The sequence below is a fragment of the Vespa mandarinia genome, chromosome 3 (genome assembly GCF_050613455.1).
Source record: "Vespa mandarinia isolate Hongniang chromosome 3, ASM5061345v1, whole genome shotgun sequence".
Classification (NCBI taxonomy): domain Eukaryota; kingdom Metazoa; phylum Arthropoda; class Insecta; order Hymenoptera; family Vespidae; genus Vespa; species Vespa mandarinia.
This window is the reverse complement of record NC_140812.1, coordinates 9,757,501-9,782,857: the sequence shown is the minus strand read 5'-3', so window position 1 is coordinate 9,782,857 and position 25,357 is coordinate 9,757,501. Positions and strand designations below refer to the sequence as shown.

At 28.5% G+C, this 25,357-nt stretch overlaps 1 protein-coding gene across 12 annotated transcripts in view; it reads left to right on the top strand.

Moving 5' to 3' along the window:
• The window catches only part of PIP5K59B (Phosphatidylinositol 4-phosphate 5-kinase 59B), a 50,144-nt gene that overhangs the window by 5,349 nt on the left and 19,438 nt on the right, over positions 1–25,357 (top strand). For 6 of the 12 annotated variants that reach the window (XR_014982013.1, XM_085656223.1, XM_085656222.1 and 3 more), the window contains exons 3-14: positions 3,559–3,687; positions 4,280–4,528; positions 4,732–4,884; positions 5,446–5,610; positions 5,780–5,995; positions 7,288–7,514; positions 7,920–8,055; positions 8,363–8,450; positions 14,580–14,642; positions 17,985–18,062; positions 20,448–20,501; positions 21,610–22,050. Coding sequence is in view for 11 of the 12 variants with exons in the window: in XM_085656223.1 (XP_085512349.1) it covers positions 3,559–3,687; positions 4,280–4,528; positions 4,732–4,884; positions 5,446–5,610; positions 5,780–5,995; positions 7,288–7,514; positions 7,920–8,055; positions 8,363–8,450; positions 14,580–14,642; positions 17,985–18,062; positions 20,448–20,501; positions 21,610–22,050 (1,999 nt within the window). In the remaining variant the exon portion in view is untranslated. The remainder of the gene's footprint in view (positions 1–3,558; positions 3,688–4,279; positions 4,529–4,731; positions 4,885–5,445; positions 5,611–5,779; positions 5,996–7,287; positions 7,515–7,919; positions 8,056–8,362; positions 8,451–14,579; positions 14,643–17,984; positions 18,063–20,447; positions 20,502–21,609; positions 22,051–25,357) is intronic. The other 6 variants (XM_035874029.2, XM_035874030.2, XM_035874031.2 and 3 more) reach the window with 6 other exon arrangements.

Sequence of the window (25,357 nt, the reverse complement as noted above, 5' to 3'; positions counted from 1 at the left end):
AGAAAGAAAAAAAGAAAGAAAGAAAGCAAGCAAAAAATAGAAATATAAAAAAACGTAACTATTGACGCAATTAGTTCGTTTACAATTCGATACTTCCTTGACGTTCGAGAAATACATACTCACTTGTGCGTCAGGAGATAACGTTTCTCCTATCGCGTTCGTTTTATCATTGAACGACATACATTACATTATATAGAAAAAGAAAAAGAACAAAAAATAAAAGGAAAAAAAAAGAGAAAGAGTGAGAGTGAACTCGTGCATACAAAGGAAAATAAATTGAAATTGAAGAAATAAAAGGTTCGAGAGAAAAACGAAGAGAGAGAGAGAGAGAGAGAGAGAGAGAGAGAGAGAGAGAGAGAGAGAGAATAATGAAATTTGACAAATGTTTCTTTTCTTTCTCTTTTTTTTTCTTTCTTTCTTTTTTCTTTTTTTCTTTTTTTTTTTTTTTTTTTTTGTTCTTTTGTCTTTCTTTGTAATTTTTTTTTGTAAAAAATATCACGAAAAGTATCCAATGAAAGTGATCAAGCATAATTGAAGCGAAGAAAAAAAAATTTCGACGGAAAGATTAAAAAGAGAAGAAATATCGAAATTAGAATATATTTTTTATTTTCCTAATATTTTTTTGTTAATACGTAAAAAAAGATATTCTCGACGAGAATAATCTCTTGATAGTACGTAAAAAAAAAAAAAAAAAAAAGAAAAAAGAAAAAAAAATGGAATTAAAGAGAGTAAAGGAAAAATTTCGAAAATTAAAGAAAAGAGGAAGGGAAATACATCGAGATTGGACAAATCTGTCTATTTTTTTTTTTTTTTTTTTTTTTCTTTTTCTCTTACAATATTTCTGAATGAATTTTTGATTGCGATAAGAATAAAATCGAAGGGAGAAAAATTCGACAGAGAGATAGGAAGATAGAGAAAGAGAGAGAGAGAGAGAGAGAGAGAGAGAGAGAGAGAGAGAGAGAGAGAGAGAGAGAGAGAGAGAGAGAGAGAGAGAGGGAGGGAGAGAGAGAGAGCAGGGGGATAGGGAGAGAGTAGGAGGAGAAAGGAAAAAAAAATAATCGAAATTGAAAAAATTCGTTTATTTTTCTTTTTATAATTTTTAAGGAAAAAAATAAAAAAAAGAACTCGGTCAAAGAAGATATCCAACGAAGACGATAAATACATGTCATCGTAATCAAATAAGATGAGGATAGAATTGAAAGAGAGGAAAAGAAAAAAGGAAAGGACAAAATTATAACGCAGTTGGACAATTCTGTCTATTTTTTTCTTTTTCTTGTTTCTTTCGTCTTTTTTTTTTTCTTTTTTTTTTCTTTTTTTTTTTTTTTTTCTTTTTCTTTTCTTTTTCTTTTCTTTCGCATAGATAATTCTTTTTGTTCTAATTGTACGTAAAACGTAAATAGAGTATGATCAGTTGATAGTTCGTAAAATGTGAACGTGTATTAAAAACGGAGACTCTACTTGCATAACTCTCATAGTTATCGCGGTCGAAGGTGGGACGACGGGGTCGAGGAAAAACTAGGGGGGGTGGAGACGTGGGAGGGGGGAGGACGGGAGAAGAACACTAACGTCGCTTCGTTAATCGCCTAACGTAATACACCGACCTCGTAATCATAGTCCTAGTCATAGTGTTTGTGTCACTTTTTTTCTTTTTAAATTACATTCGAGAATCTAAATTAACTATGACGTAATATGGATTAATAAAATATAAAAGATTTAAAGGGAAAAATCTTGCCCGTTTTAAAAAAAAAGATAAAAAAAAAAAAATCTCATTTAAATAAATCTCTTATCCATTCGATCGGACAATAATTTATTCGATCTCAACAATCAAATTGATCTTTATTTATTAATCATTTATTATTGAATCGTTTTTATTGAAAAGTTTAATGGAAAGATTTTTTTTTTTTTTTTTTTTTTTTTTTTTTTTTTTTTTTTTACATAAATACAACAATAATCATTCGATCGGATTACAATCAACTTCGATTTTATGATTTATTTTTATATAGATGCAAACGAAAGAATATATTATATATGTTTACGTATAAAAGATAATATAATATACATAAAGATAAAAAATTAATGAAAATTTTACGTGAATCTTTTATCTTTAATCTCTTATCGTTAATTATTCGATAATAATCATTCGATCGGATTCTAATCGATTATATTTCTATCTCCTTTTATCTATATATAAATAAAAATTTTACATATATATGAAGTAATGATTTTACGTTAATTTCTTATCATTAATCGGACAATAATTGTACGATTAGATTCTAATCGATTTCATTTCTCGTTAGTTTTACGTACGTATAAATGAAAATCATTTGATAATCTTACGATAATATCTTATCATTAAAATGTTCAACAATAATTTTTAGCTTCATTTTTAAATCGTTTTTGTTTTATGAAATCATTTTCATTTATTTGTATACATTTATATACATACCTGTAAATAGATACAAGAAAATCAATACAAATCTTATTTCAATCTCTTATCGTTAATCTGACGAATAATTTTGCTCGTGTAATATTCAAATCGATAACAGTTCTATTTATTTTATTTATATATTTATTTTTATTCATATTTATATACATACATATATATATATATATAAAAAGTAATGAAAATTTTCCTATAACATTTTATATTAAATCTGTAAATAATCGTTCGTGTATGATACTAAATAAAACAATTAATTATTAATCATTTTTTTATACATCTATTTATTATTATTATTATTATTATTTTTTTTTTATTATTATTTTCTTTATGCATAAATGTATGTGAAAATTTTTAATTACAATCTCTTATAATGATTAATCGAAGAATAATAGTTACATATTATTATTATGATTATTATTATTATTATTATTATTATTATTATTATTATTATTATTATTATTATTATTATTATTATTATTATTATTATTATTGGGTTGGATTATTAAATAGATCGATATTTCAAATGATTTTTATTCTATTTCTTTTTTTATTCGTTTCTTTATTTTAATGACGATCAATCGACCGGAAATGATTCAAAGTGTATATATATATATATATATATATATATATATATATATATGTATATAAGATTCGAGTTAGATAGATAGATCGATTTCCTTTTAATTTCTACGCGTTAAATCAGTTCTATTTCCGGACTTTAAAGAGTCGAACGATTCGTCATCGACTAGACAAGCGACTTTTCCGACCTTTCCTCTCCTTCTTTTTATTTTCTCTTTTTTTAATTTTTTTTTTTATTTCTCCCTCTCTCTCTCTCTCTCTCTCTATTTTTCTTTCTTTCTTTCTTTCTTTTCATCAATAATATTGTTTATGTTTCACATAATCGCGATGTCCATGAACTTTGTTTATATACGTTCTTTCTGTCAAGATAATTATCTTGCTAGGAACTTAAGTATATTGGCTAGTAATATTTAATGAGTTTTCTTTTTTTTTTTTATTTTTTTATTTTTTTTTTTATTATTTTTTTTATATATATATGTATATGTACATATGTATCATGACATAAGGAGATATTAGACGGCCAGTTTATTTTCCAGAACTCAATAACGCAACATGGCACGGCGGGACTCAAAACCCCTGCGGGGGTGTCGAGAAATAAATCGGAAAGGGAAAGGAAGATTGGACATCGTCGCGTTGGTGTGGGAGGTGAAATCACGTACAAAAAGGTAATATAATAATTTACAAAAAAAAAAAAAAATATTACACCTAAATATTATTATTATTATTATATAAGTTTATATATATATATATATTAAATAATTAACATTTCGTGTGTATACAATTTTTGTCGAATTTATTTTTCTTTTTTTTTTTTTTTTTTTTTTCACAAAACACAAATATCATTACTATTATTGTAATTATTATTATTATCATTATCACTATCATCATCATCATCATCATCATCATCATCATCATCATCATCATCATCATTATTATTATTATTATTATTATTATTATTATTATTATTATTATTATTATTATTATATAACATGTGTAACATGCTTAGAATTATTGTAATTCTTTTTTTCACATTACATATAAACATTATTATTATTAGTATTATTATAATGCATATATATATATATATATATATATATATATATGTATATATATGTATATACTGATTAGTTAATTAATATTATTATCGTGTAACACCATATCGCGTGCAAAGTAATCATAGTAATCATATTATATAGAACATATTACTTATCTGTAATTTTTTTGTCATTTCTTTTTTTATTTTATGGAAACCTATAGATACAAACGACACAGATTATGGGATCTATACAGCTTGGTATACAACATGCGGTCGGTGGTCTAGCAAGTAAGCCAGAACGAGATTTACTCATGCAAGATTTCATGACCGTCGAGACAACGAATTTTCCAAGCGAGGGATCTAATCACACTCCGGCTCATCATTTCTCCGAATTTAAATTTAAAAATTACGCCCCAATTGCATTTCGATATTTTAGGGATCTCTTTGGAATTCAACCGGATGACTTTTTGGTAAATATACTACTCAATTTAAAAAAAAAAAAAAAGAAAAAGAAAAAAAAAGTTAATAAAAAATTTAAAAGAAATAATTCATTCGTTCGTTTTTCTTTTTTATAAAATCACTTTAACCATTTTAATCTAATTTTTTATTTTTTATTTTTTTTTTATTTCTTTTTATTTTTTTTTTTTTTTTTTTTTTTTTTTTTTTCCTTCAGATGTCGATGTGTAGCGCACCTTTGCGTGAATTATCCAATCCAGGTGCCAGTGGAAGTATATTCTATTTAACGGAGGACGATGAATTTATTATTAAGACTGTACAGCATAAAGAGGGAGAATTTTTGCAAACTCTTCTTCCAGGATATTACATGGTAAAGACAATGAAATATGTATTTACAAAGAGCGTGTGCCCTCGTCCCTCATCTTTCTTTCCCTCTCTCTCTCTCTCTCTCTCTCTCTCTCTCTCTCTCTCTCTCTCTTTCTCTCTCTCTTTCTCTCTCTCTTTCTCTCTTTCTCTCTCTTTCCTCCCAACGCCCCATCGCAGAAAAGAAAGTTCCGAAGTGGTTTTAAAAATCGATTACTCTTTCTTGATACTTTTTTTTTTAATTCTTAGTCAGACACTTGGTCGTTCGTTTTTATCAGATAGACTTGTAGTTTTACGATATGACAAAAAAAAAGAAAAAAAAAATGAGAAAAAGAAATTAATCGTCGAAAGTAAACGATTTTTAATGTCGAACTTCTCGATCTCAATTTCGACAATAATACAACATGATTTAATTGGACGATTAACAAATGACATGCCCAATTTATCTCCATTATCTCTTTATTATCTTTTATTTGTTTTATTGTCTATTCTATTTTTTCTTCTTTTCTCTTTTTTTTTTTTTTTTTTTTTTTTTTTTTTTTTTTTTTTTTTTTTTCTTTTGTTTCAGAATTTAAATCAGAATCCAAGAACACTGTTACCAAAATTTTTCGGCTTGTATTGTTATCGTTGTAACAGTAAAAATGTTCGATTAGTCGCTATGAATAATCTACTTCCGTCGTCAGTAAAATTGCATCAAAAGTACGATTTAAAAGGATCGACGTATAAGAGAAAGGTATGTTATGTTTAGACATTTACTATAATCATATTTTATTCTTTCATATTTAATCTGTCAGCTTTATAATGTTTCTTTATCATTCGTTTCTTTTATTTATTTATTTATTTATTTATTTTTTTTTTTTTTTTTTTTTTTTTCATTTCTTTTTCTACCCAATACTTTTCAGGCATCAAAAATGGAAAGATCGAAGTCGTCACCAACGTACAAGGATTTAGATTTTATGGAACACCATCAGGAAGGAATCTTTCTCGAAGCAGATACATACAATGCACTTGTCAAAACTATACAACGTGATTGTCGCGTTTTAGAGAGTTTCAAGATCATGGATTATTCCCTTTTAGTTGGGATACATAATCTTGATCAAGCAGCAAGGGAAAAAGCTGTAAGTAAACAAACAATTGATATATATATATATATACTTTCGTTTTTTTCTTTTCCATTTTTCATTTCTTTTCTTTTTTTCAATTAATTAAATCCTTTTAGCTACGATAAAATAATGAATAGCTAATATTATTATAACGAAATTATAATGAACGATGTTTCGATGCATCAAATTTTGAACGACGCTCAAGGTACGTTTGTTATCGCGAAATCCGTGAGATGTTGAAATTGTAAAGAAAAGAAAAAAAAAAAATTAAATAAATCCAAGAATTTTTTTATCATTAATTTTGTCGATATGATACGCATATGATTCGGCAATATTTATATTCTAAAGGATATTTCGTGATTTTTAAAAGATTTTCCGTGAGTTCGATGTTGCAAAAAAAGAAAGTTGGAAAATCCGTATCTCAAACGACATATTTATCAATTATATTTTATTTTATTTTATTTTTTCTTTTTCTTTTTTTTTTTTTTTTATTCGTATTATTATGAACGATACAGCACGAACGATTCGACAGTATTATTTTTCTTGTAGGAATATATCTCGCGATTATTTAAAAAGAAAAAAAAAGAAATGGCTTCGTTAATGCCTATTTAAAAAAAAATACATTTATCGATATCCTTGTTAGTACTACAAAAAGTAAACGCGTTTCCATACGTTAGAATATTTTTATTTTATAAATTTTTTTTTTTTTTTTTTTTTTTTTTTTTTTTTTTAATAAATATTTTATAAAATATTTTTATGAACAAGATGGATACACATATGCGTTCGAATATCACAAATGGGTGTCTCTTCGTTATAATTTGCATGTAATTAGAAGATGAATTAATAAAAAGTAATATCACTATAATCTATTCAACGAGATTAGACAAAGTCGAGAGACGTAAACAATAACAATTTAACGATAATCAATAATCATTTGATTTTATTTTAAGTACACCGATAAAATTGTTACCAGATATATGAATGATATAATCAATCGTGAATACGTTCCTGAATTTATCACGTCTTTGTCGCCTGGACTTTTTGTTTACATCTTTTGACTTCTCGTCTGAGTTGAAAACGAACTTTCATAAAAATCTGTTGTCAGAGTAAATAGATCTAATCAATTTCTTAGAAAACGCTCTTGCGTTCTTTCGTATTAATAAATCATACCAAGAGACGTTTAACGTGTCTTATTTAATTGAAAAGAAAAAAGAAAGAAAAAAAAAAAAAAGAAAAAAAAAAAGAAAGAAAAAAAAAAGAAAACTACAAGAACACATTTTTATAAAATTGTTGATTCGTTTCTTTAGCAAGAACAAAGAATATCAGCCAGTGCCGACGACGAGATTGGTGATGTCGCAGGCGAGGGTGGTGCTTTTATTCAAACGGACAGAGAACGCGATAGAGAGGACAGAATAGGTGCTACGGCATTGAATCGATCGAGAAGCATAAACAGGCAAAGGTTGGTCGCTCATAGTACAGCTATGGAAAGTATTCAAGCTGAGAGCGAACCAATCGACGAAGAGGACGATGTTCCGTGAGTATTTTTTTACCTATAAATTTAACTTGATTGAAAGTCTCTCTTTCTCTCTCTCTCTCTCTCTCTCTCTCTCTCTCTCTAATAGAAATGTTGTAAAAAAATTAAAATTTCCTAAATGAATAATCGTTTAAAGTTATTAAATGCTTTTAGAAATTTTCTTTCCGAGAATTGATTTTCTTTCGTTCAAATTATACAACTAGTTTTTATATTATAAAATTTTGAAAAAAATTCAATTGACTTTTAACATCACCTAAAAAATTTTTATTATTCTCTCTCTCTCTCTCTCTCTCTCTCTCTTTCAAATGTGTTGAGATTAATAATATGTTAAATAATTTGTTAAATATAATATTCAAGAGTGAAGTATCTAAATGGTAAACATAAATTATTATTTTTTCTTCCTAGCAGTCCTGGTGGTATACCTGCAAGAAATGCTCGTGGTGAACGGCTATTATTATTTCTTGGTATCATTGACATTTTGCAGAGCTACAGACTTAAGAAGAAGCTCGAGCATACGTGGAAATCGATGATACACGATGGTGTAAGTTAAATATTTATTATATTATTGACATAAATGTATATAGTTATTAATTATGATCAAATATTTTTTTATTGTCAATTTTCTTATCGTTGTATCCTTGATTAATTTGATCTTTTTGAAAATGATTTTTATCAACGACAATATGAATAAAAACAAAAATAAATATATATATATGTGTGTGTGTGTGTGTGTGTGTGTGTGTGTGTGTGTGTGTGTGTGTGTGTGTGTGTGTGTGTGTGTGTGTGTGTGTGTGTGTGTGTGTAATAGAAGGAAGAATAAAAAATATTTTTTGTTTTCCTTTTTACAGGATACAGTATCAGTACACCGACCAGGATTTTATGCTCAGCGTTTTCAAGACTTTATGGCCAAGACAGTATTCAAGAAGATACCTTCACGTAAGTACCATCCTAATCAGCCTCTACTAGCAAACTTGACGTCAATGTTGACACTAAACAAGGCTCATTCTTAAGTTGTAAGTGAAACCTTTTTGACAGATTTATTATCTTTGATGGCTATTGCTTTCTGATTGATTTAATCCGTCGTCTTTGTTATTCCATTTTCTTTTCTGCTCGTTCTTTTATTTCTCTCTATTTCTTCTTGTAATCATTTTTTTTTTTTTATTATAACGTTAATCTTAAAACAATAATCCTACCGTGTAATTATCTTTGTCGATTAACAAAGATAATCCATTACTTTTTAAAGTCATATTTATGAAAACGATTTATAAAGATCACTTTTTATTAACTTTTTAACTATTATTGACTGTGATTAAACATACTTTCTTTTTCTGTCTGTATTAGTATATACATATACATGTATATATACATATATATATATATATATATATGCATATACCGTGATTCAACCATATGCAATATTATACAATGACATCTTTTCTTTTTTTCTTTGTCTTCTTTCTTTCTTTCTTTTTTCTTTTTTTTTTTTTTTTTTTTTTTTTTTTTTTTTTTTTTTTTTTTTTTCTTTTTTCCCTTGGAAAATGTCACTACGTTAATCGCATATTTGTGAAACGTATGGAAGAAAAATTAATTAAAAAAGAAAGAAAGAGAAAAAGAAATAAATAAAAGAATTAGGAAAAGAGTTTTGTAAGGGGGAGAATTAATTAGGGAGTTTGATTGTAAGAATTGATAAAAGAAGAGAAAGAAGAAGAAGAAAAGAAAGGAAAAAAAAAAAAAAAAAAAGAAGAAAGAGACAAATCGCGTAACTAGAATTATTTAGCATATGACTTTTCTTACGAATAACAAGTATACATAATATACGCACACATAGACGACTAATTAAAATTAAGATAATTATCTTGATACTTAAGATTGAGAAGAAAAAATAAAATACACACACACACACACACAATAGACAAGGCAAATTAAAATACGTACATAGTGCAGTAAGCCGTAAGCTAGAGAAATTGTATTTTGTTTATCTCCAGTATTTCTCGTTGTACCTCGTTCTAATCTCGTTAAAAAATGAACAACAAGAAAAAGAAAAAAAGAAAAAGAAAAGAAAGAAATGAATAGAAAAAAAAGAAAAGGGGGATGAGAAAAAAACAATTCTAATTAACAAGTGCTTAATCGTTTAGCATGACTATGTCCTTTTCCGAAAAGTAACAAGTTTTTATTTAAATATTAATATCTCAAAAGATACTGAACGATATATATTAACATTATATATATATATATATATATATATATATATATATATACACATATATATATCATCTTTTAATCGTGCATTTATCATTAAAAAAAAAAAATAACTCGCAAACAAACAAAAAGAAAAAAAAATAAAAAGCAAGCAAACACCTCGCATATTAAAAAAAAAAAAATATATATATATATTTTAAAAGAATATATATATATATATATATTAATAAATGATCCTTCTTTTTTTCGCATAAAAAAAAAAAAAAAAAAGAAACAGACCATAGCCGTCCATAATATTCTAAGAAAAGATTTTAGAAAGTGGTCTTTTTTTTTCTTTTTTTTTTTTTTTTTTTTTTATTAAGGTAACGATAAACACATGGGACTTGTAGGTATCTGAAAATTTTCTTTTTTCTTTTGGTTTCTTTTTTATATACATATATATATATCTTTCGCATTGTATGTATGTATGTACGTATGTATATATGTATGTATATATATATATATATATATATATATATATATATATATATATATATATAGAGAGAGAGAGAGAGAGAGAGAGAGAGAGAGAGAGAGAGAGAGAGAGAGAGAGAAAATTTCTGTAGATAATTAATTTTATTCGAGCTGCCAAACGCGTACAATAATAATAATGTAAAACAAATACACGAGATTTTACAAATACAGTGATATTCGAATAAGTAATATGCCATATCGATAGAATTAATTTGTTGTAATTTAAGTATTTAGAATCGATAATTACTAAAGCCATAATGATATTTTCGGATACCTTCAAAGATTATTCAAAATATAATGAATTAAAATAAAATATAATGAATTAAAAGAAAAAATAAAATATATATATATATATATATATATATATATATATAATGTATAAAATATTCGGAATATATTAATCAGTAATCAGGTTATCACCTTTGGGTTTTATATTGGTGTAACTAATTGCTAACACGATATATACATATTCGAACATTTACACACACACATATATTTTTTTTCTTTTTCTTTTATCTTATTTGTTCCTGTTTCTTTTCTTTTTTTTTTCTTTTTCTTATTTGTGTGTGTGTGTGCGCGTGTTTGTGCGTTTGTGTATATATATATTTTATTTTTTATTATTATTTCGGGTACAAAACCACGTTGTTCGTTTAACATTCTCGTCCGAAAACAGTATTTTAATATCGGTAATGTAGACAAAAATTTTCGAAATAAGAGAATAATAATAATCTATACGTTCACTGGTGTTCACAAAATAATAGCTGAATATTTAAAATGTAGATCAGCAATAAGGAAGAATATTTTTGATTTTATTGATAGGCAAAAAAACGATCGAAGAAAAACAAAAAGAAGAATGAAATTTATTTTCAACTAAGTTGAAGACTACTTATGAATGTGTGGACTTGATTGCATATTGCATTATAATATATTCAAAAGAAAAAAAAAAAAGAAAGAAAGAAAGAAAAAAAAGTTCCTTACAAATGAACAGTACACCTATCTGCCAAAGTTTTATAAGAATTTTTATGTATACATATATATATATATATATATATATATATATGATATATGATATATATAATAATAATCGGTAAAGTTCTTGAAACTTCTCCTAGTACTATTTAACAACAGAATAATTTCACAAAGTGCTTTCTATTTTTATTATTCATTCGTGAGATTGTAATCGTACTCTATTAAAGCTTGTTATCGGAAAGAGGATATAGAAGAACGCACGAAACCTATTTGTATATTACATACATGCATATATACATATATATACATACATACATATATATATATATATACGTGAATCAATTCATTATGAAAAGTGGTCTAAGTATGGTATTATTTGAATTTGTAATATTTCAAAATCTTTTTTATATTCTTCTTTTACCGTAACGAGAACGAACGAAGAAAAAGTAAGTATATTTATTCTTGAAAAATAATTCTTTTGTATAATTTAAAAAGAAAATAAAAAAAAAACGAAAAAAACAGAAAAAGAAAAAAATGCAGACAAAAAAAATGAGAATGTTAAGAATAGCATGTTACAAAAAAGAAAAAGAGAAAAAAAAAAATAAGAAAAGAAAGAAAGAAAAAGCGTACGTACGCGTGTACAATTTTTCACTTGAACCACTTTCATAACAATCAACTCGTATATGTATATATATATATATATATGATCGCGATATGGAAAAATGATTCATAATTGATCGATAGTATCGATCCCATATAGCGTCTTCGTTTTCGTGCTTTCTCATAATTATCTACAGATCAAGAGTTCCTCCTGACTAACATAATATCATTATTATTTACATATACACATTATCATAGGTATAAATAGATCTATTTTTTGCTGAAGTTAGTATTATATATTTGTTTATGCGTCAGAATAGTTTGTAAAATGAGAAAAAGTAAGAATGAGAGGGAGAGAGAGAAAGAGAAAGAGAGAGAGAGAGAGAGAGAGAGAGATGAATAGTATAAATAGAAATATCTTTTTTATTGTTAACGTACGAAGGAATAAAAAATTAAAATTTAAAGAAAAACCAATTAGTAAGAAAAAAGAAAAGCAAAATATTAGTAGGCAAATTAGAAAATAGAAAACATGAAAAATATTCAGCTATGAAATCGTAATGTGGACACCAATGTACAACATTTATATATAACATACATATATATATATATATATATATATATATATATATATATATATATATATATATTGCCAATAAACATTTTCACGATTGACAATTTCATTTCATTTAAAGAGCCTACCCGCACTACTATTACTACAACTACTACTACTACTACTATTATTATTATTATTATTATTATTATTATGGTCTCACCCTTTATTTCTTTATCGTTCACATTGTCTTTTTTTTTCATTTTCTTTTCTTTTTTCTCCTATCGAATTAAATTATTAACAAAAATAGAAAAATCAAAAAAAAAAATAAAAAAAAAAATAGCAAACGCTAAACTCTATATCTCTATATGCATATTATACTGATTAACTAATCGTAATTATTTTTCGTTGCTTTCTTTCGTTGCCATTCTAATCTATCTATCTAATTATATATATAAATTTTTTTTTCTCTTTTATTTTAATTTTTTTCTAATTTTTTTCTTTGTTTTCCTTTCTTTCATTCTTTCTTCCTTTTCTTTCTAATCACGTGAATTTTGCACGCACATCGTCGTCGTCGTCATCGTCGTTATCATCATCATCATCATCATCCTCATCATCATCATCATAATCATCATCATCATCATCGTCATCATCATCATCATCATCATCATCATCATCATCATCATCATCATCATCATCATCATTATCAGTCATCATTCGCATTTTATACACCTTGCATACAGCCTTCGATAATTATTGTATATTTCTTGCGATGTGTTCGTTGTTTGTGTTTTTCGTATGATACGTTTAAGGTTTTTTTTTCGGTTTTTTCTTCTTTTCTTTTTTTCTTTGTTTTTTTTACATTTTCACCTCTTCATTGACGTACATATATATATATATATATATATATATATATATATATATATATTTATATATATATAAACACAGGATGAATCGAAAGTTCCTAGATGATTTTAACAATCAATTACTTTTTTTTTCTTTTCTTCCTTCTTTTTTTTTCGAAAATTTTCATGCCAAGTTTTTATTTTGTTTTTTAATTACTGTTTCCTCCTTCTATTTTCTTTCTTTCAGATCGTCAAACTATAATATTAATTTGTCAAATCAAAAGCCTAATTGCATTATATTCTAATAAAAGATCACGAAAGAAATCGATTGATATTTAAAATCACATAGGAACTTTTAATTTGCTTAAAAAATTTTTGGATCACCCTGTATATACATATATCTATATATATATATATATATATATATATATATATATATATATATCTCTATTTAACTATCTATTTATATATATATATATATATATATATATATATATATATATATAAATTGTGTTGTATCATTTTTCAAAACAGATGTACAGTGTTGTTTAAAAAGTAAATAGGTTTCGGAGAAAAGACACAACGTGGGACGGCTCTTCGAGAAAAAAAAAAAAAAAAAAAAAAAGAAAAAACATAAACAAACTGCTCTTCGTACTTCCTCGCTTTTACATCCAAAAATGAAAAAAAAAAAAAAAGAAAAAAGGAAATTAGCAGAGAAAGCCGACAAACAAAAATAAAGAAAAAAGAAATAGACAAATTAATACTTACGCTCATCAAACACGCGAAATGGTTTTCTTTTTATTTTTTTTATTTTTTTTTAAAGCGTGCGAATGTTCTCTCTGTACCTATTTTACATATATATATATATATATATTTCTATCGAACGACGACGTATTTATCTAACAGATACTTTATATTCTTTTTTTCATTTATTTATTAATTTATTTATATATATATATTTTTTTTTTTTTCTTCAAAATACTTCGTAGAAACTTATTAAACCAAAATACCAAATTCCTCGCTTTAATTTGTCTTTTATTCTTTCTCTCATTCTCTCTCTCTCTCTCTCTCTCTCTCTCTCTTTCTATTTTTTTTTTTTATTTTTTTTTATTATTTCTTTTTTTTTTTTTTTTTTTTTCGAAACAAAGAATTTTTGTTACTTTTAAAGAAGAAAAAAAGAAAATTGATAAAATAGAAAAGAATATAATCGGGATAATTGAAAGCGTACTTTATGTTTCTTAAAATGATTTTGCCATGAACCGAATACGGAATCAGCTAAATGTTGATGTTTCTCTGTGTCCCGTGCACTTCTTTCCGTGTCGACCCCAAATGAACCTGATCTGACCTGATCTGCTACCGATCGAAACTCGAAAACTCGAATACGAAAAGTGGACCTGCCTGAGATTAAGGGGAACCATCGCAAATTCCGTAACCTCGTCACCAGCTACATAGGTAACTCTGTCTGTCTCTGTTGGTCCGTCTGTCTATTTCAACATCTTTTAATTAATTATTTATTCATTAATTTTTTTATTCATTTATTTCCTTTTCTTTTTTTTTCGTTTTTACTTTTTTTTTGTTTGTTTTTTTTCCTTTTTTTTTCTTTTTTTTTTTTTCTTAATTTTTCCTCAAATTTTTTTTTATATATATATATTTTTTCGATCGAGTTCTTTTTCACTCTTCTTCACTTTTTCCCTTCTTTTCGTTTTGTTTTATTTTTTTTTTCTTCGTGTTTTATTTTTTTTTTTTTTTTTTTTTTTTTTTTTTTTTATATATCTATTATTTTTTCTTTATTTTTCTTCTTCCTTTCTCTAAGTTGTACGATAGCCCGTAACGTTTATTCCTTTATTCACACTTTCGCTTTTGTGTGTGCGTGCGTGCTTGTGTGTGTGTGTGCTTGTATAATCCCGTATTGTTCCTTTTTTTCCGAACAAAATGTTAAAAAAAAAAAAGAAAAAGAAAATTTTATTTTTATTTTTATTTTTCTTTTTTTTTCTTTTTGTTCTTTTTTTTTGTAGAATTTTTATGAAAATACATAGATAGATTCACTTTTGTTCGATGCACATACAATAACTCGTAAAAATGGCTTTTCAAAATTTTCTCTATTTTTTTTTTTTTTTTTTTTTTTTTTTTGTCATACTTTATGTGCTTCTTAATTCTCCTATTCGATCAAATTAATTGTTTTTTATTAAAACATTTCGCGTGAAACTTTAATTTATGATTCTTTGAGAACACATGCGTATATATGTATTCGTGCGTGTGCGTGTGCGTCTGCGTGTGCGTGTGTCTGTGTGTATATGTGTGTATACACACATGTATTTGCATTTCTTCGATCTTTTTTATATCGTTAATGAATGCCTTGAATATTTTTAAATTAAAAATGTGTTATAGTCGTTCCAATGTATTTTCAATCCTTCGTGTTTGTCTAAGTGTTGCTTTTTTCTCCCCTTTTTTCCTTTTCTTCCCCCCCCCCCCTCTTATAATTAATTAATGAAATAATTAATTAATTATTCTTACGTTAATCCATTAGGTTAATAGAGAACGTTCGTAATAATTCTATAATATCGTCTTTTTAATTAATTTTATTATGAGTCATGCACATTGCCGATGAAACATTTTCTAAACAATTTTAAAATTCGTTCGTAATATTTGCGTGTATATTTACGATGTATTTGTGTGTGTTTATTTATTGATATCACGGCACGTGACGAAACTAATTCATATGACATTAGAATAAAGATCGAAGGATAATCAATTTATCAATCGCATGTTTACTTCGATCTAGAACGTGTCGTGTATTATATCTCGTTGATCTATTTGTTGATCTATTTATTGATCTTTGGTAGCTTTCAATGTGATTACAGTCGCGTGCGATCGTGCGAACCGCTTCTGATGATGTTTTGATATGCAAGGACAAGACAAAAGTTTCTAATCGTACAATTTTACAATCTGAAGAAAACGAAATTGGTGTGAAAAATAAAAAAAAAAAAAAAGAAAAAAAAAAAGAAGGATTAATAATATTTAATTAATCACTCAGAAACTTTTCATCGGTGTCCTTGTATATCTACCCTTTTCTATCTTTTTTCTAATCAATCTATGTTTTTTTTTTTTTTATATTTATATATATACATGTACCTTTCTATCTCTATCTCTCCATCTTCTTCTATTTATCGGTACTCTTTTCCTTCTTTTTTTTTTCTTTTTTTTTTTTTTCTTTTTTTTTTTTTTTTTTCTTTCTCCTGAAACTTTTCAACACACTGCACAAAGCTCTTGAATATTAACGCAACGCATCGAGATAAGGACGAACAATAAATCCTTCCCACAGGAGTGATCCACAAGATCATTCCCATATCCTGAATCAGGCAAAACGAAAAAAAAAAATAATATATATATATATATATATTATATAGTACGGGCCAGTGACCAATCAACTTAGCGTAGTTCCTTTTTTTTTTTTATTTTTCAATATTCTTTTGTACTGTTTCTTTTTTATTATTTTCTCTTTTATTTTTTTTTTTTTTTTTTTTTTTTTTATCCACAAAATTGCTTCTACCGACGTGCGCGAGATTTGATTGTTGTTTTTTTTTTTTCTTTTCTTTTTTCTTGTTTTTCTTTTTAAATCTTCAATATCGTACGTTAGTTTGGCTTAGACATACCCCACACCCCACCTTAGCCCCTATTGAAAATGTCAACGATGATTATTATGGAAAAATAAATCAATAATAATAATAACAATAGCGGATATATACGATTCGCTGTATTTTAGGAAATTTTTTGACGGACGTTCACGATCACGTACGTACGTATATATACATATGTATAAGTATACTGTATCTATATGTATAAAAATTGTTTTTTAATCGTCACATATATATATGTGACGATTAAAAAATATAAAAATGAACACACAAGGCATGTAACCAGACACGTAGAAGTTTAATAACAAAGAAAGAAAAAAAAAATCATTAGAAAAATTTTACTATGAAACACATTTTATCTTTAGATTAGAATGATTCATTGTTAGAAGAGAAAAGCATTTGTTAGAAAGAGATAAAAGGCTTCTCTTTAGATGTTGTGTCGGCTTGAATACGTAGTTTGGTTTCTCATATTATAATTCACGTATTATTAGATAGAAAGAGAACATTGAAGAGATGAAATATTTGAAAGAAAAAAAGAAAAAAATAAAAAAATAAAAAAAGAAAGAAGAAAGAAAACAAAAGGCAAGGAAGACTTAGATATTATACGTATATTATAAATATATCATAGTCCTTAGTGATCAGTGCTGTAGCGAGGTGGAAAAAAAAGTAATTTGAAGAAAAAGAAAAATAGAAATAAAAATGATACTTGCTACGGTACTGATGATACCAGCTTCAGTAGCGTACAAATCAGTGGTACCTTCCTCGTTAAACAGGCACCTTCCCTTAACATTTAATCCAATTTTATTATTAATCGTTTCGGTTTATACAAGGTACTATTATTATTATTATGATTATTATTGTTATTATTAATATTATTATTATTATTATTATTAGTATTATTATTATTATTATTATTATTATTATTATTATTATTATTATTATTATTATTATTATTATTATTATTATTATTAGTATTAGTATTGTTAGTACTAGTATTGTTATTATTATTATTATTATTATTGTTATTATTATTATTATTATTATTATTATTATTACTATTATTATTATTATCAGATGGATGTTTTATTTCTAACAGAGTTAATAAGGATTGTAAAAGTCGTACCTGTGATCACAACAAATTTTGTGTTTTGTGTTGCAGCACTGAAACATTCCCCCTCGAAGAGAAAAAGTATAACGAGGCCATTGAGGCCATTAGAGGGTGACTTCGATTCGACCGGTAAGTCCAAAGCCATCATAATCGATCATAGTTTTCGATCGATCGTTATTATTATTCTATTTTCTTTTTCTTTTCTTTCTTATTATTATTTCACAATTGAGAATTGCCGAAATATTTCTATTTTATCGAAGATCTTTTTTTCTCTAAGCTTTACGGGACAAGCCGCCAAACGAGAGACATTTGTTTTCACGTTGAAACGTTTTTTTTTTTTTTTATCTTTTTTTTTTTATCGATCAAGTAAAATTTAATTGATTAAAGTTATACAATACTTTGCGATTGATCGAAATAGATAATGAGAGTTTCAGCGTGAGAAAGAATGTGTAATCGATTATCAAAGATCATAAAAAAAGTCTATGTTGATTTTTGGAACGTTCAAAACTTTTTCTTTCTATGTCATATAGTTAGTCTTTTTTCTAATGTATTTTTTCTTGTTATTAAAAAAAAAAAAAAAAAAAAAATATATATATAGAGAAAGAAAAAAAGAAAAAACAAGAGAATATCCTTCATAAAGAAAAGCCATCTGAAATTTATGCACATAGTAATTTCTTTCTTTTTTTTTTTTAAATGTCACATCAACCTTTTGTACGGATAATTAACGACGGAACTCATAAGAGTGTAACTTAATCATCGTGATTTATCATAGAGTACGATCTAGAAATTTTTTTTTTTTTTGACACGAAACGTTCCAAAAAAAAAGAAATCATAATACGAATTATTTATTTATTATTACATATGTAATAAGTCAACGTACGAAATTTTAAGTTGACGAATATTAATATCATTATGAAAATAATATTTTTAATGGCTTTGCGCTATTACATATATATATATATATATATATATATATATATATATATAAATATATCACATACATGATATTAGCAAAGCACAGCGAAGAGGGCAGTAAAAAACTTAGATGCGGCATTCCCACCACGTTACTACTACCAATATCCAAAACCTTCACGACCATCCCAAAATAAGATATCTTCGAGAAGAATTTCTGCACTAAGGATAAGAGATAATACCACCCTATGTGAACCCCAGAAGAACCTTCCTACGTGAACCCCTTCCAAAAGAAAAGAAAAAAGAAAAAACAAATCTTCCCTTACCCAATACCTCCTCTTTTTCTCTCTCTCTCTCTCTCTCTCTCTCTCTCTTTCTGTCCCCATCCACCTTCTCCACGAAGCTTTAGAAGCGCTCTTTTAAACATCCCAGAAGAGAGCCCTTTCGTGGAAAACGAAAAAGAGAAACATATCGAAGACTAACAAAAAAAAGAAACAGAAAAAGAAAACGAAAACGAAAGAACATCGATGTGTACGTATTTTGATTTTGCTTTTTTTTATCCAAAATTTATATGTCAAAATTTGTGATTTTCCTCGTCATAAATTATCAACTAATGTTATCGTTCCTCTCTACATCCATTCTCCATACCTCCCACCCCCCACTCCTTACCTCTTCTCAATCCCATCCTTAAATTTTCACATTGAATCGTTTTGACGATGCATTTCCATTTTCTATTCACTTTAGATTATAATTTTTTCCTCTATTAACGCATTTCCTCCTCCTCCTCCTCATCATCATATTTATTCCCATCATGAATTTAAATTCGATCGATAATGATTATACTTTGGTCCCACGTTTATGCCATCACGTCGACATTTTTGTTCTTTTTTTTTCTTTTATCTTTTTTTCTTTTTTTGCTCGCCCTTTACCTTTGTCGTTGTCACCCTTCCTCGCACCACCATCAGCCTCCCACCCTCCCCCTGGCCTCGCATTCCAGCACATTTCATCGGCCTATTTTGCAAGAAACCACCCTTATGCATAGCTTTTTTCTCTCTTTTTTTTTGTTCTTTCTTTCTTTATTTATTTACTTTTTATTTCTTTTTTTTTTTTCTTCTTTTTTCTTTTTAACCATGAATCTCAATCGAATGCGAGCAATTTTTGAATTACGTCGACCCTCTGTTTTTTCTTCTTTGTTTTTTTTTTTTTTTCTTTTTTTTCTTTTTTCTTCTTCTTCTTCTTCTTTTTTTATTTTTTTCTTTTTTTTTTGTTTTTGTTTTTCGTTTCTTTTTTTTTTTTTTTTTTTCCTTGGCATTACGAACGTCCCTTCCTCGAATCTTGGGATTATCTCTAAAATAATATTATCGGGAAAAAGTTAATAGGAGCAATAAACGATTGGACAGAGAATAAATTTTATGATATATCGATGACGACGACGACGACAACGATAATGAATGTTCGAAAATAATTAAATAAAGAAATAATAAAATAAATTGTCTCTGTCCGATTGGACGTAAAAGAAAAAGAGAAAAAAAAAAAAAAAGAAAAAAAGCAGCAGTTTGCTTTAATTACGGTAATGGTATATGGTGTTGTATGGTGGTTTAGCGGTGGCGGCAATGGGAACCTCGACAATGCATGCTACGTCACCCACGAAGCCCGGTGAGTTTCACACGATCTCAATTACTTCGTAATCTCTGATTCTCTCTTCTCTCTCTCTTCTTTCTCTCTCTCTCTCTCTCTCTCTCTCTCTCTCTCTCTCTCTGTCTCTGTCTCTGCCTCTCTCTCTCTCTCTCTCTCTCTCTCTCTCTCTCTCTCTCTCTCTCTCTCTCTCTCTCTCTCTCTCTCTCTCTCTCTCTCTCTCTATCCTTCAATTTTCTTTTTTTCTTTTTTCTTTTTTTTATGAGATATTTGTGTTCTTTTCTTTTTTATTTTTTTATTTTTTATTTTTTATTTTTTTTTATAGTGAAAAAAGAAGAAGTATTACAAATCGTCTCTCATTTCGAAGTAATTCTGTTTCTCGATGGAACTTATAATAATAATAATAATAATAATAATAATAATAATAATAATAATAATAATAATAATAATTTTTCTTTCTTTTTTGTTTTGTTTTGTTTTTTTTTTCTTTCTTTCTTTTTTTTTTTTTTCTTTCTTTTTCACTTCATACCATCATTCATATTTATGAAACTATGAAACGAAAAACAAAAAAATAATAGAGAAAAAAAAGAACAAGCGATGCGACTAAGATTTGTCGTATCAATAGCTAATAGTACATACATGTAATATGTTTTAATACGAAAACTTGTATTGATGATCATCAAGGATCATGTCGAGAGAATCCGTTTCATTTGTCGATAAGACAGTCGAATGAAATAATGTTTTTTCTTTTTTTTTTCTTTTTTTTTTTTCGCAAAACGATACGAGAAATGGTGTTTGCATCGTTCAACGAACGTATCATATGATCAGTCTCATTCAGCTTTTCTCTATATTCTTTTTCTTTTTTCTCTCTTTCTCTCTCTCTCTCTCTCTCTCTCTCTCTCTCTCTCTCTCTCTCTCTCTCTTTCTCTATCTATCTATCTCTATGTCCGACCTACCACCACCACTCCAACCCTTCTATCGTCATGAACCCTACGAATGCTACGTCGTCTCGGACAACAACGTTCCTATCGACGGCACCGGGGAAAAAAAAAAAAAAAAAAAAAAAAAATACAAAAACAAAAAACTTTCGTCGCGATCAACAACAACAATCTCGAATTGGACGAAACAGGGAGCCCAACGGATATCGCGGCCTCTACTACCACAAGCACGGCCATTTCGAGTGGTTCGATCCCGATCGCTACATCGACTCCTGTCAATCTACCAACTGGTTCAGTGAGTCCACCGCCATTGGCCTTGAGCATCACCGGACAGGCCATTCCTCATCAAGAACAAAACGCTTTGGGTATCGGTGTTATTGGGAAATCATCATCGTCAGGAGCGGCAACATCAACGACGACAGGAGCAGGAGCAGGAGCAGGAGCTGGCGCAGGAACGACCACTTATCCAGCCGTTTTAAAGGGCAGAAGTGCAGCTAGTCCTCCTAATCCAAATTTGGTGCCTTCCGGAAAGGTTCCACCACCTGTACCACCTAGAGGCTCTGGGTCTAGGTCTGCCAGATCACCTGGACCACCTGCCACAACCTCCTCGTCTTCTATAACTTCCAGCCGAGGTGACGAAGCAGCCCTAATCACGAGCAGACAATATCGCTTGCATGAAAGTTCAACTATCCTGCATCACCGTCCCTTACCTTACAGTACTACTACTGCTACTACTACTACTACTACTACTACTACTACTACCGCTACTGTTACTGCTACTACTACTACTACTACTATCGACACCTCCACAAGCATTTTTACCACCACTACCACAACCATCACTACTACAACTACCATCAGCACCAACAACAACAACTACGACCGCGCATCAACAATGCCGGCCATGACCTACGAAACGTTGCATGCACGTGCATCCACTCCGACATTTTTACCAACCTACCGTGATAACTTAACCCTCGTCGATGGACTCGTTCGAGACAGGGGTTTCATCGTCGAGGATATACACGAGGGACAAGTTTACGAGGATGAGGAATTTGTTAGCGTTGAAAAGGTCAATGATACTTACATCATCAGGACAAGTCCTTATCCATTCAGACCCGAAAGAGGAAGATACAAGTCTACGTTACACGACTTAACGATGAAATCAAATATCATCAGAGAGGTTTATGAACCGATCGAGGATAAGATCGATCACACAGAGAAGTTCACTTATTTCATAAATCCAACCAGAAGGGATGATCTCATGAATTACAAGATGTCGCGTAAGGATAAAAAACATTCGGAAACTTATAACGAAAGAATGAAACGTAAAAAAAAGGAGATCGATAGTTCGATCGGTACGATAACGGCATTGACACAGAGGGACAGATCGAACGTTAAATCAATTTATAGATCACGATCTCCGATAAAAATTATTGATTCCATTGAGAGACTGACGATTGAATCTACGAGTGATCTTCCAACGAAGAACTATTATGAAAATCCTTCGAAAAAGATCATAGATGTTAAGAAGGAAAGTAGATTGTTAAAAAGGATCAAGGAAAGATCGATCAAAAGGAAAAAGAGATTAGCTCCTCAACCGGTATTGTCGTTGAAACAGATTGATCGTGACTTAGATGATATTAAAGAAAAAGTGTCCTTGAAAAAGGATCCGTGTTGTTCGTCGAGTAGTTACGTCGATGTTACTACGGAATCCTTCGATATACAAAAGTCTTATCGTCAACAATTGAAACATTATGATCGGATCGATAAGAAATTCGATAAAAATAAGAAGATCGTCGATCTATCGATTGTCTCTACCAGTTTGAAAGATCATCGATTGGACGATACATTCCCCATTGAATTTATTAGAAAAGAGTCAAGGACGACGACGATGAAAACTGAACAGGATCGGACAACTGTTCGTCGTGATCAAAATCTGACCTCGATCGAGAATATAGATCGTACAAATTCGAACAGATCCGACATATTGAAACCGAATTATTCGTTTTTGCACGGTTATAAAAAAACACGTCACTTATACGACTAGGCCCAATCAGATCGTTTGAAATGTTAAAGATGACGACGATGATGATAAAGGACGACAACACCTTACACGATTCTTTATTTCTGCATGTCGATGAACGCGGACACACACACACACACACACGAATAAACATACACATACACATACACAAAAAAAATTATTTTTTTACTTTCGTGTTACATCCATCTCTGCATCTCATCTATCTCTTTCTCTCTCTCTCTCTCTCTCTCTCTCTCTCTCTCTCTCTCTCTCTCTCTCTCTCTCTCTCTCTCTCTCTCTCTCTCTCTCTCTCTCTCTCTCTCTCTTTCTCTCTCTCTCTCTCTCTCCCTCCCTCCCTCTCTCTCTCTCTATCTATATATCTATCTGTCTCTCTCTCTCTCTCTCTCTCACACACACACTCTACATTTTTTTTTTTCAATTCGAGTTTCTTTCTTTAACGTGTTTATCGTTGTCTATGATAGTTGTTCCTCTTGATATCACTGTAACAATAGTACAGTTAGGGCTTTGTTTTTTTTGTTTTTTTTTTTTTTTTGTTTCCCCCAAAAAACAAAACAAGGACGAATTTGACGGCAAACGAAACAACACAATTTCGTTTTAACATAAATTTTGGATCTTGTCAGCCTCACTCACTACTACCACTCAGTTCCCAACTCCCCGCCCCGACCACCATTATTATCTTTCCTTTTGAATTCATCTAGCTCGGAACGTCGATATTGGGACATCGACCGAGGCCTATCGATTTTCGTTCGACGAAGTAAATAAATAAATAATAATAATAATAATAATAATAATAATAATAATAATAATAAAACATTAAGATAACAATAAATGGTCGAGGAAACGACACCGATTGTGTGCAATTTTTTTTTTTTGTTTTTTTTTTTTTTTTTCTCTGTGTTCGACTCTCTTCGAAGTATACATATCCTGTTGCATGCTTTAGGATCTCGTATATTTGCCTGTTTTGCTCAATCCCTCTTTTGAGTATACTATACACATATATATGTATATATATATATGTATTTAGATATATGAAAAAATACATGTATATATATATATATATTATATTTATATACATATACATGATCGTCGTCTTCGATAGTAGCTTGCGCTTGGCATTGTTTGCTTCGAGTTTTGGCTTGGTATTATTATCTCTGCGTGTGTGCGTGTGCGTGTGCGTATGTCTGTGTGTGTGTATGTGTGTGTGTGTATATTGTACATTTGTATTTACGGAGATGAAGAAAGGGACGTTCACGCGATTAGAATGTTCCCACCCTCTTTTTAATCGCAGTATCATCCCCTCTTATCTCCAAGATTTGTTTCCTTAGTTAGAAATATTTCATTTTATTACGATATACAATCCTGCCTGCGTAGTATATAAGTACAAAAGTTTAAACTGAAAAAGAAAAGAAAAAGAAAAAAAAAAGAAAAAGAAAAAGAAACAACTTTTTCAAATACTTACCTTTTTGTTTTTGTTTCCGTTTATTTTCTCTCTCTCTCTCTCTCTCTCTCTCTCTCTCTCTCGATTTTTTCGTATATTCGCTTTAGTATTTTTCTTTTATCCTTCGAAAAGATCTTTTTTTTCTGTTTTTTTTTTTTTTCCAAAAAAAGCTTTCGATCGTTTTACACGAACGATTTCTTGTACGATTGAAGAAAGAAAGAAAGAAAGAAAAAAAAAAAAAGAAAAGAGAGAAAAAAATTCACTCAGAATTTTATTGATACCCATAATCCCTATGATTTCACGATCACCTAAAAAAAAAAAGAAAAAAAAAAGAAACGTCAAAATCTAATTCTAATCATCATTCCCTCCCATCCATCCCTCTTTTACCGCCCGACGTTCACTGAAAATATTACCAAAATATTTTCAAGGGAAAATAATTCAACCAACGTCGCTC